Source organism: Nannospalax galili, unplaced genomic scaffold (assembly GCF_000622305.1).
Source record: "Nannospalax galili isolate Female #2095 unplaced genomic scaffold, S.galili_v1.0 scaffold1051, whole genome shotgun sequence".
In the NCBI taxonomy this organism is placed as follows: Eukaryota; Metazoa; Chordata; class Mammalia; order Rodentia; family Spalacidae; genus Nannospalax; species Nannospalax galili.
Genome location: NW_008331995.1, coordinates 6,789,171 through 6,801,467, shown reverse-complemented (window position 1 = coordinate 6,801,467; position 12,297 = coordinate 6,789,171). Strand labels below are relative to the sequence as shown.

General features: G+C 41.2%; 1 protein-coding gene across 1 annotated transcript in view; it reads left to right on the top strand.

Annotated features, from left to right (window-relative positions):
- The first annotated feature begins 821 nt into the window (after window positions 1-821).
- Window positions 822-12,297, top strand: part of Lmod3 (leiomodin 3) — a 13,691-nt gene continuing 2,215 nt past the window's right edge. Inside the window, exons 1-2 of the mRNA XM_008827144.3 lie at window positions 822-1,299; window positions 4,912-6,285. Coding sequence (XP_008825366.1) covers window positions 1,006-1,299; window positions 4,912-6,285 — 1,668 coding nt within the window. The 5' untranslated portion in view covers window positions 822-1,005. The remainder of the gene's footprint in view (window positions 1,300-4,911; window positions 6,286-12,297) is intronic.

The following is a 12,297-nucleotide window of genomic DNA, read 5'->3' as shown; positions in this document are numbered from 1 at the left end:
CACTCAGGAGGCAGAGGCAGGTGAATCTCTGTGAATTCAAGGCCAGCCTGGTCTACATAGTGAGTTTCAGGACAGCTGGGGCTACAGCAAGACCCCGAAAAAAAAAAAAAAAAAAAAAAAAAAAAAAAATTCTTCTCACAGTTTGTTTCCATGCCTTAATGGTTCAAAGCTTTTGTTTATATTTCTCTTTAGACCCGTCTTCATTCATCTAGTCTTAATGGATGCTTAATTAGAAAAATAGTTAAAAATATTCAACCCCACTCTCATAGTGGAAAATTGGAGACTGGTTATCCCAGTCTGTTAGCTCACAGGATCTAGACAGATAAGGACAGCTTGCACAGGTTCGGCTTACACAGGGATGAATAACAGCAGGACTTGGCTCTGCTCTCTGCAGGACTATAACCTCCAGAGCCAGCTGAAGAGAAGCAGCAAAGCTCGGGAGCCTGATTTCTACCTCCAGTGACTTTTTCATTCCCAAAGAAACTGAAGTTGCTGGCTGCATTTCCATTCTGATGCTTTGTGAGTTGTTTGCATTGTTTAAATAAACAGAAGCAGGTTCCCCTGGAGATCTGGGGTGTGTGGGCATGGGTTGTAGGGAGCTGTAAGTGGCCATGGGAGGCCATGTGGAAGAGAATGCGCTGGATTCCTGCAGAGGTTCTGTGAACTGTCTACTCATTGGTGGACAAGGCAGTTGTACTGAAATGTCAGATGGATTTGCACAGCTGACTCAAGTTGCCGAAAAGGGAGTCACGTAGTAATTCCATAACTTGACTCTGCCCAGCCAAACCCTGCTTAATATAGTCCCTCATGAGCTGAGCTTCAGTCACTCTTAGTGGCTCAGGAAGCACCACTGAGGTTCTTGGGAAAAAAATTTCTCAAGGGTGGGTTGACCTGGGATACTTATTTACCGGAAGATACTGAGGTGCTTGCATCCTTGTTCTTTAAAAAAAGAATAGTGGATTATTTCTTCTTTTCTAGTAATCTAGAAACAGATAAAAATAAACAATGTCGGAGCACGGCAGAAATTCAGATCAAGAAGAAATCCTCAGTGAGGAGCTTGATGAAGATGAAATCTTGGCCAACTTGTCCCCTGAAGAGCTGAGGGAATTGCAGTCAGAGATGGAAGTCATGGCCCCTGACCCCCACCTTCCTGTGGGGATGATCCAAAAAGATCAAACCGACAAGCCACCCACAGGAAACTTCGACCATAAATCTCTGGTCGATTACATGTATCTGCAAAAGGCATCTAGACGCATGTTGGAAGATGAGCGAGTTCCTGTCACTTTTGTGCAGTCTGAGGTAACCAGGGATCTGTGTGGGACAGAGAAATGGCTGCCGGGACTGGGCTGGCAGGGTCTGAGTTGCAACTGTCATTTCTCCAGGCTTCAGTGTATGGTTTTGTTTGGGGTTTTGCCACATCTAGATTATATCATACTACTAAATCCTACTCCAGACTGGAACTTTCTGAAGCATGATATAATCACAAGGGTCATTCTTGTCAAGAAACTTGGTCATTTCTTGTCAGTGTCTTTCTTTCAACATTGCCCTCGGGTTGCTGTGTCGGAGCCTGTGGTCTGTAGCCATGATACTTAAAACTTAACTCATAACCCAGAAACAGCTGTTCTGAAATCTTTTGACATTTGTGGCTCACAGGCCCCATTGAGAAGTTCATCAAAGCTAGGAACCCCTTTCTCTGGCCTAGCTATACACATGCAAGATTTTACATATAATACCAAAAGCTTCCCAGTTCCTAGAAAATCTGGCCATACACACTAAACCAAGTCTGGGAACTGAAAATATATACTATTCCCTCTGTGCCTTGGGCATCAGTGATGACATCTGGGATAGGATGGCTGTGAAACTGTCTCAAGATAGTTCTTTCTTGAAATTTTTAATCTAAAGAACTGAACTGCCATCAGCTCTACAAACCTGCTATGTATAAAGCACAATTTAAAATTTTTATTATATTTTGTTATTTGTGTGTGTGCATGCGTGTGTGTGTGGGGGGTCAAAGGACAACTTTCATGAGTCCGTGCTCTCCTTGCACCATGGGAATCCCAGAAATTGGACTCAAGTCATCAGGTCTGGTGGCAGGTGCCTTTATGCACTGAGCTACCTGTCTGGTCCTAAAGCACAAATTCATAACACTTAGAAAGTACTTAGAGAAAGGAAGACAGAGATCTCTCCACAGTTTCTTCAGGTCCACCTGCTGATACAGATATGTGTCTTGTCACATTAGGGCACACTGGGTGTGAGAAAAGGAAGTAGCAAATGGGCTTCCCAGCAGGTGACTTTAAACATGAACTAAACTCCAGAAAATAAACTGCTGACTCGATCAGGCTAGAGCCTAATATGTCACTTACAGACATTTTACAATTGCAGGTTAATAGATCCAAAGTCAATTCCATATGAATACCAAGTTTAGGTGGAAAACAAGACGAGTGCTTATGTTTCTTCCCATTATATTTTCAACATCTTGATGATTGGTTCCCCCTGCTGGGACAGATGAGAAATTCAATTGGGAAGGCTTTAGGAGGTGGTTAAGGACCAGGTCATGTACTGATAAATCCAGCCTAAATTCTTGCTCAGGCTACTGTGAGTCAGATTACTCCATTAGCTTTCAAAATTGCACACACAAAAACACAACTGTATGAAAATCATAACAATTTATGCATAAGCACCTAATAAACATTGATGTAAAAGAAAACTGTCATTTTCCTTCCCTGACAAAGCAAGGAGTTATAAATATAACCTTAATCTTATTCCATTTTGTAGCTGGCTCTTCCTTATGCATACTTTGCTTCAGAAACTAGTAAGCCTGTTTCTAGAGTAATGTTGGCTGTGTGTTCAGAATTTCAGAGGTGAAATTCAAATCAAGGTTTTGGAAACATATTCTAGATTATCAAACTCTCATTTCCCCATACCAGGTTATGTTCTCAGGGAAATGTGATATGCATGTTATATGAGAAAAGTATATATTTAAGGAAGGTTAAGTTTATGGGAATATAAGTAAATTATTTCCTAACACAGGCTGCTGACAAACATGCCTATTCCACCATATATGAAACAAAGACTTCAACATACCGATTTTGAAACCTGCATAAGGTTTCAAAGTGAATATTTTAAGTGTTCTAGAATTGAATACCATTTATAAAATATAGAATCTGAAAACAAAATAAACTAGGTTTTATTTTACTGCAGTTAGTCCTGTGTATATCTTTGAATTCAAACAACTGTAGATTGAAAATACTTTTTTAAAAATATTTTATTTATTTTTATTTTATGTGTATGTGTGTATTGCCTGTATGTAGGTAAGTACACCCATGTCGTGCAATGCCCGTGGAGGACAGAAGAAGCCATCAGAACTCCTGGAATTGGAGTTAGAGACAGTTGTTAGCTGCCATATGGGTGCTAGGATTCGAACCCGGGTCTTCTGCAAGAACAACCAGTGTTCTTAACTGCTAAGCCATCTCTCCAGCCCCTGAAAATACTTTTTTTTTAAACTTTTTTTGCAATGCAGACTGAATATTTACAGAGCTTTTTTCATTCTCTGATCAATATAGTATTGTAACTATTTACATTCCTTGTATTAGATATCATAAGTCATTTAAGGATGACTTAAAGTACCTCCTCAGGGGAGGATGTGTATAGGTTATAAGCACATAATATATACTGTTACGAGATGCTTAAACACCCAGGAATTAGTTCCAGGAGTCTAGGAACCAATTTCCCAAAGAAACCAAGCTACCACTGTATCTGGATGGAGATAAGCAAAGGCCCAAATGTGAATCTATAAGTCTATCTTTATGTTAGCTGCATTTGTTTGTCATATGGGTCTTTGGTATTTTAAAAAAAGCAAACTTAGAAATTATAAAGTTGGGGCTGGAGAGATGGCTCAGTGGTTAAGAGCACCAGCTGCTCTTGCAGAGGACCCAGGTTTAATTTCCAGCACCCACATGGCAGCTAACAATTGTCAGTAACTCCAGTTCCAGGGGATCCGACACCCCCTTATGACCTCCATGGGCATTGTATGACACAAGTGCACCTACCTATATGCAGGCAATACACTCATACACAAAAATTAAAAATAATAATTAAAAATATTTTAAAACATTAGAAATTTGCATGCTATAAAAAGTGAAAGCCTTCTAGATTCTTCCCCTTTCTCTGGTCTTAGTAGTCATCTTCCTTACTAAGAAAAAACCGCATGAATTTGATAATAATTCCAGAATGTTTTCTTATATATAAAATGTCATGTATTCATATACATACATAGAATATTATACACAGTTTATTAGCTTGATTTTTTTCACTTAAAATATTTTTTGTTTAAATTTTAAAAATCTCTTGTGTATATATGTGTGTATGTGTTCATGTCTGTGTGTGTAAGTACAGGTATGCATATGTCATGGCATGTGTATATATTAGTCACAGGACATCCTTGCTAACTGGCCCAAGAGCTTCCAGGGAATCTCCTGTCTCTGTTCCTCACCTCACGTCTTCCTTTTTGTGGGTTCTGGAGATTTGAACTGAGGTTCTTTCTCTTTCACAGCCGGCACTTTACCTAATGAACCATCTTAAAGCCTTAAAGATATTTTTAATATTTTATTCATTATTTTTATTTTATGTGTCTGGGTGTTTTCCTGCATGTACATAAGTGCATGCATGCATGCAGTGCCTGTGGAGGGCAGAAGAGGGCATCAGATTCCCCTGGAACTGGAGTTACAGGTGGTTGTTAGCTGCCATGTGGGTGCTGTGAACCAATCCTGGGTCCTCTGCAAGAGTGGCCAGCGTTCCTAACTGCTGAGCCATCTCTGCAGTGCCCTTAAAAATATTTTCAATTCTAGTAGAAATCCTGCTTTGCATTTCTTCTCTGCTGTGTATTCTAATCATAATAAACTTATTTTTTAGGAAAACACTCAAAAACAGAATGAACGAAGAGACAAAGCCATTAAAAGTATGTCCCAGTTTTTAAAAGAAAAACTCAATAGTGAAATCGTTGCAAATAAAAGGGAATCTAAAGGCAGCAACAATGTACAAGAAAAAGATGATGATAATGACCAGGAGGAGGAGGGAGAGGAGGAGGAAGAGGAGGAGGATGAAGATGAGGATGAAGATGAAGGTGAAGAAAGTGATGAAAAAGTTCAAATAGAAGAAAATCAAGCAAAGAAACAAATCCAGAATTGCATAAGCAACAGCCAGCGGCTATCTACTAAAGCATCAGAAGAGAAAGACAGGCCAGAGGCCCAAGAAAAAGGTGAGAAGAAAATAGCCAAATTAGATGCTAAGAAGTTAGCTCTAGATACCAGCTTTCTGAAGATAAGTGCAAGGCCTTCAGGGAACCAAACAGATCTGGATGGAAGCTTGAGACGCGTGAGACAGAATGACCCGGACATGAAGGAACTCAACCTGAACAACATTGAAAACATCCCTAAAGAAATGTTGCTGGACTTTGTCAATGCAATGAAGAAAAACAAACACATCAAAACCTTCAGCTTAGCCAATGTGGGTGCGGATGAGAGCGTAGCTTTCGCCTTGGCCAACATGCTGCGTGAAAACAGGAGCATCGCCACACTCAACATCGAGTCCAACTTCATCACAGGGAAAGGCATCGTGGCTATCATGAGGTGCCTCCAGTTTAATGAGACACTCACCGAACTTCGGTTTCACAACCAGAGGCATATGCTGGGCCACCATGCTGAAATGGAAATATCCAGGCTTTTGAAGGCTAACAACACTCTCCTGAAGATGGGCTACCATTTCGAGCTTCCGGGTCCCAGAATGGTGGTAACTAATCTGCTCACCAGAAACCAGGATAAACAAAGGCAGAAAAGACAAGAGGAGCAGAAGCAGCAGCAACTTAAAGAACAGAGGAAGTTGATAGCTATGTTGGAGAACGGGTTGGGGCTGCCCCCTGGGATGTGGGAAAGGTTGGGAGGACCTATGCCAGACCCCAGGATGCAGGAGTTCCTCCAGCCTTCTCCGGGACGGCCTCCCAATGCCCAAGAAGTCCCCTTCGGTCGAAGAAATGAAATGAAAAAACCATCCCAACCTCCGCAGTACAAGACCGACCCCGACTCCTTCCGGGTGGTGAAGTTGAAGAGAATTCAGCGCAAATCTCGCATGCCGGATGCTAGAGAGGCACCAGAGAAAACCAACCTCAAAGACGTGATCAAAACGCTCAAGCCAGTTCCGAGAAATAGGCCACCCCCGCTGGTGGAAATCACCCCCAGAGACCAGCTCTTGAATGACATCCGTCACAGCAACGTCGCCTATCTGAAACCTGTAAGTAGAAGGCGGGAGACATGAACAAAAACCCCGAGAAACAGATCCCAGCTTCGCTCCCTCTTGTTATATTTTTGAGATAGGCTGACTTGGAACCTGCTAGGTAGCTAAGGATGGTGTGTCATCCTTTATGTGGTGTTAGGGGTTGAATTGAGGGCTTCGTGTCTGCTAGGCAAGTATCAACTGAGCCACATTCCCCAGCCTAGCTGCAGGGAGATCCTGATTGTAGCTACTCGGAAGGGCATCACCAGTAGGTTTAAAGTACTGGTTACCCTAAGGACAGACACCTGTGAGCCCTCTATGACAAGCATGCTGGCAGGTAACTTTTATTGAGCACTTGTGTAAGCTAATTGGCTCATCTCATCATCTTCATTCTGGAAGGTAGGCACAATTCTTCCCATTTGTGAAGACAAGAGGGAGGCTTGGGGAAGCTAATAACATGTCTAGGAAAAGTGGTAATGCTCATGCTAAAACTTAATTCTGAAGGACCAAGCTTTTGTTTAGCCTACTATTCTGAATCCTCAAATTACATTGTAAAATAGCACCATTCTAGCCACACAGAGCAGAGAATCAGAGACCCCAGGAGCTTGCTGGGAGGAATAAATAAGAAAGAAACCTAATTAAGCCACATTTGTAAGTAACTGGAATAAATGCTCAGGAGAATTGGGTCTTTTCAGTAGATGGGCTAAACTGCCTGCAGTATTTCTGCTTTTCACTTCTTAGACAGGCAGGCAGATAGCAAACCTCAGATTACCATCTTCATGAATCAATGGGATTTAAAAAAGTTTTGCTATTATTTCAGTTTTAGTATTTACTGTGATCCTATGCTGAGCCAGGTTTATTTCCTGCAAAATGAAAAGTATTGGTCATTATTACAGTGGCATTTATAGAGGCTGAAGGATCTATATCATTAGGCCATATAATTGATTTTTTTTATAATGGATTTTTTTTAAATGAGCATAAGTGTTTTGCCTACATGTATGTAAGTGCATCATGTACATGCAGTGCCTGTGTAGGCCAGAAGAGGGCATCAGATCCCCTGGAACTGGAGTTACTGACAGTTGTTAGCTGCCATGTGAGGTCTGGGAACCAAATCCCAGTCCTCTGCAAGAGCAGCAAGTGCTCTTAACCATTGAGCTACCTCTCCAGCTCCCATACTGATTGATTCTTAACTGTAATTTTTTTTTTTTTATCTTTTTGAGATAGGGTCTCCCTGTAGCCAGAGCTGTCCTGGAACTCACTATGTAGATCAGGCTGGCCTTGAACTCACAGAGATCCACCTGCCTCTGCCTCCCAAGTGCTGGGACTACAGGCATGTGCCACCATGTCTGGCTTAACTGTAATTTTTATAAATCTTGTATATAATTTAGCTAAGAGATTACATTGACAACACAGTCAATTTCATCATATTCACTTTTTTAAAAAATATATTTATTATTTTTATTTTATGTGTATTTGTGTATTGCCTGCATGTAGGTAAGTGCACCCGTGTTGTGCAATGTCCGCAGAGGACAGAAGAGGCTGTCAGATCCCCTGGAACTGGAGTTACAGACAGTTATTAGCTGCCATGTGGGTGCTGGGATTCAAACCCGGGTCTTCTGCAAGAACAGCCACTGTTCTTAACCGCTGAGCCATCTCTCCAGCCCCTATATTCGCTTTTTTTTTTTTTTTTCTTTTTTGAGACAGGGTCTCCTTGTAGCCCCAGCTGTCCTGGAACTCACTATGTAGACCAGGCTGGCCTTGAGATCTGCCTGCCTCTGCCTCCCAAGTGCTGGGATTAAAGGTGTGCACTACCACACCCGGCATATTCACTTCTTTAAAGATACATCAAACAAATTCCCAAGCAAGTTTGTATTTTTTAGGAACTTTATATTCTAAAAATAATTATTATTCAGGTATATTAATAGGAATGTTTCACAGTCTTGTTCCTAGAAATTGTAATTCCCATTGTTCCATGTTCAAAGATGCTTTTCATGTATGATTTGGAGGAAGACTGATCAGTCCTGGGGCTGATCAGGTGTCAGGGGGAGGACTAGAGGTCACACGAAGTCAGGCAGAGGTCCTCTGTGTGTCCTTGGGCATGACATCAAGACTGTCTGCACCTGTCATGCCTCCACTGGGGTGGATAAAGGCACTGTCTGTGAAAACTGTCACTTTGCCAGTCACTGGCAAAGAATATTCAAGCTGCCTTGGTACTATAGAGTCAGAAAATACTAGGCTAAAAAGAAAAGATTTTTAAAAATCTATGTTAATGATAAGAATATAGATTCAAAAAAAGAGTGAAGTTTAAATGAACATCTGAGCCAGCCTCCTGAGTTTGGAAGGAATGTTGCATTGAGGCTTTTCCATTCTAATCCCACCCACTGATTTGTCAATGCAAAAGCTGCATGAGAAGGGACAGGGGACCCCAGTGAATAAATCAGGCATAGTCTCAACCTTACAGAGCTTATGAAGTAGCCTTCCCGGGGCTGGAGAGATGGCTCAGCAGTGAAGAACACTGGCTGATCTTGCAGAGGACCTGGCTTTGATTCTCAGCACCCACATAGTGGCTAACAGCTGTCCTCAACTCCAGTTCCAGGGGACCTGATGCCCTCTTCTGACCTCCATGGGCATTGCACGACACAGGTGCACTTACACATATGCAGGCAATACATTCATACAAATAATAATAAATAAATAAATTTTAAATAAAATAGCTTTTCTAATTTTCAGGTCCAAGACTCTGCCTTTTACTTAACTGAGAACATCTCAACTCTAGGTTTAAATCCTGGAGTAAAAGACATGAAAATACACCTATGTTGATCATTCACGAGCACAACACCCTAAGTTCTATAATGCGATCCATTTTAAGTGTGCTCTCTCACTCTCTGTCTCTCTGTCTCTATCTCTCTCTGTCTCGCTCTGTCTCTGTCTCTGTCTCTCTGTCTCTCTCTGTCTCTCTCTGTCTCTCTCTCTCTCTCTCTCTCTCTGTGTATGTGTCTACATGTATATGCAGGTGCTATGCCTGTGCAGAAGCCAACATTCAACATCAGATGTCTTTCTCTATTGCTCTCCACCTTATTTTTGAGACTGAGTCTCTCACTGAACCCTGATCTCTATGTTTCGGCTAAACTAGCTGGCCAGCGAACATCCAGGATCCTCCTGCCTCTTCCCCTACAGCACTGGAGTTACAGGCAATCCACCTCTGCACTCCGCATTTTGTACGGGTGCCCCAGGGAGCTGAACTCAGGTCCTCATGCTTGCACAATGAACTCATTTCCTACTGAGCCATCTCTCCACCTTTTAAAAATAAACTAAGAAGGAAAAAAGCCTGCTTTGAAGCAAACCATGACATGATTTTTCGATGACAGCCTTGCTTATCGGCCTCTGCTTTGAAATGGTTTTTAACCCTTCTGAGGAACTGACAGCTCCTTCTGCCTTCAGCCGCCTGGCTTGGCTGACAGTGGCTTTTTGCAAGTATCTCAGCTACAAAATATCCCCACAACTTCACCTGTTTGGTCCTAAAAAGCCCTCTGTGAGGACAATACAAAAACAAATCACTCCAATGCTGGAAATTCACTTCACTAATATCAGCTTCCTCTTAATTCTTGGTTCTGTGCCTTCTTACTACACGATAAGTATCCGCTTTAAAGCCAGATAGTTTAATCCTTTTTAAAGACATTTTAATTTTTACCTTGTAATTTGAAATCATTTTAGGATTGACAGTTCAAGATCGGCACAAAGAATTCTTACATCTGCCCATCACATTCTCCCCCATTTGTTCTTTAAAAATTCGTTTTATTTTTATTTTTTTAAGTCTTTAAAAATTTGTAAATTTATTTAAATGTTATGTATATGAGTGTTTTGCTTGCATATAAGAGCACCATGTCCATGCAATGCCCACAGAGGCCACCATTTGTAAATTTATTTAAATGTTATGTATATGAGTGTTTTGCTTGCATATAATATGAGCACCATGTCCATGCAATGCCCACAGAGGCCACAAGAGGGCATCAGATCCATCGGAACTGAAGTTATGGATGGTTGTTAGCCTCTGCAAGAGCAACTACTTAGTCATCTCTCCAGCCTTGAAAACATATTTTAAATGGCAATGCAACTGCACATGCGTAGTCCCAAGGCATGTGGCTCAGCAGAATGATGGCAGGATGCGGTTCTTCCTGCAACCGTGTCCAGCTGCTATAAACACCATCAATTACAAGAAGTTTTCTGATACCAGAGCAATAGCAGCATCATAAACACGCATCTTAGACTTGGTAAAAAAGACTGTAAATATCAGGAATGGCAATGTCACAGACTCCCAGCAAAAGGTATATCTCAGTCAGATGAGACATAATCAAGTTCACTTTATAGAGCCGAAATGAAAAGTTCTATGGGTTTGGGGAACTGATGCCCTGTAAACCCCTGAATTTTCAAGAGTAAGGTTAAGATTAACATAAAAATTTGAAATCTTGTGGTGTTTTTAAAAAACATTTATGTGTATGTGTGAGTGCTGCATATTTATATGTGTAGTATGTGTATGCAGTGCCTGCAGAAGGCAGAAGAGGGTGATGATTTCTGGAACTGGAGTTAGAGGCAGTTTAGCTGCATGTGGGTGCTGGGAACTGAACCCAGGCCCTCTGCAAGAGTAGCCAGTGCTCTTGACTGCTAAGCCAGTTTTTCAACCCTATAGTGGTGGGATTTTTTAATTTGCTTAATTTGATACTCCTAAAACTAGAATGTTGACTGTTCAAATACATACCTGGCATTTGTTCTTAGGAAACTTTTCAGCATACATATTTTAATAATACTGTTAGCTATCTCCAACAGGAAAGTAAACATAAAGATCTGAAGGTGATAACAGATTTCCCAAAGATTCTATTTCAACAGATAGTACTCCACTTACTGGAAATTTAGCAGACATGAGTGAACTTGTCCTGGAAACTTACTTTTAAACATAGTTATTTTCCTCTCAGACTTCGAGATACTGTTTTAATATATAACCCAATGGTCAGTTTGGTTTTTTAACAAATTTTTGTGGGTTTAAAAAAAAGCATTTTAATGCTTATTTTCTTTCTATCCCATGCTCCCAGTCTGGGATTCCTGAATAAAGTCCCTAGCAAAGAAAAGGGAAAACCTATACACCTACTCAGCTAAAATGCTGTATCTATGTCCTATAAGAAGTAACCCACTCAATTCAGTTTTAGAGAAATATCCCCTCTGGGCCAAGTCTTAAAAACTGGTAGCTGCCTGCTGCATTCTAGGCTTGCTTTAATTGACTGGCTTATTATTTTATGTTTTAAATGTCAAATAAATATCCCAATGTTTGGCACCACTGAAACATAAGAACCCCTTGCATTTGCATTGCACAAGTGGGCTGTGTGTGTGTGTGTGTGTGTGTGTGTGTGTGTGTGTGTGTTTGATGGGACTCAAACTCAAGGCCTTCCATATATGAGACAAGTGCTCTCCAGCCAGTTTCTTCTGCATAGTGGCCTCTCCTTGGAGCTAAGCAATGGCCTCCAGTCTTTCTCCCACACTCACTGCCTCTTACTTTTAGTATCCAAGGAAATGAATTCTTTAGATAACAACCAATTCATTTCCCTATGAAGTAATACTGTCATTCACTGTAATACCAGCACAAAGCAAAGTTCTCCCTCCCTGATAAATGTATAATTTTCTTTTCTCTTCAAAATTCGGAGATTTGCTCACTGCCTGCCATTCTAGAGAAGTGCTTGCACTTTCACTGAGTTAAAATCTCATTCTTAGCAGCTGTTTAGTTCACTGAGGCCCACTGCATGTGGAGCAAAGTCAGGCTGTTGGGCCAGGCGAGGTGTGTACTGTAGCATATACTCCACCTCACTTTGGACTTACTTGCATGTGTCTAAACTGTTCCCAACCAACTTGGCAATGGAATGACATAGCAAGTTTCTCCCTGAGAAAGGCTTTAGAATGATAACATTATATGAAATCTTGGCTCACCCAAGCCTCCGTGGAGCAGCAATAGTTGCTGTGATGGCAGACTTTAAGATGATATAT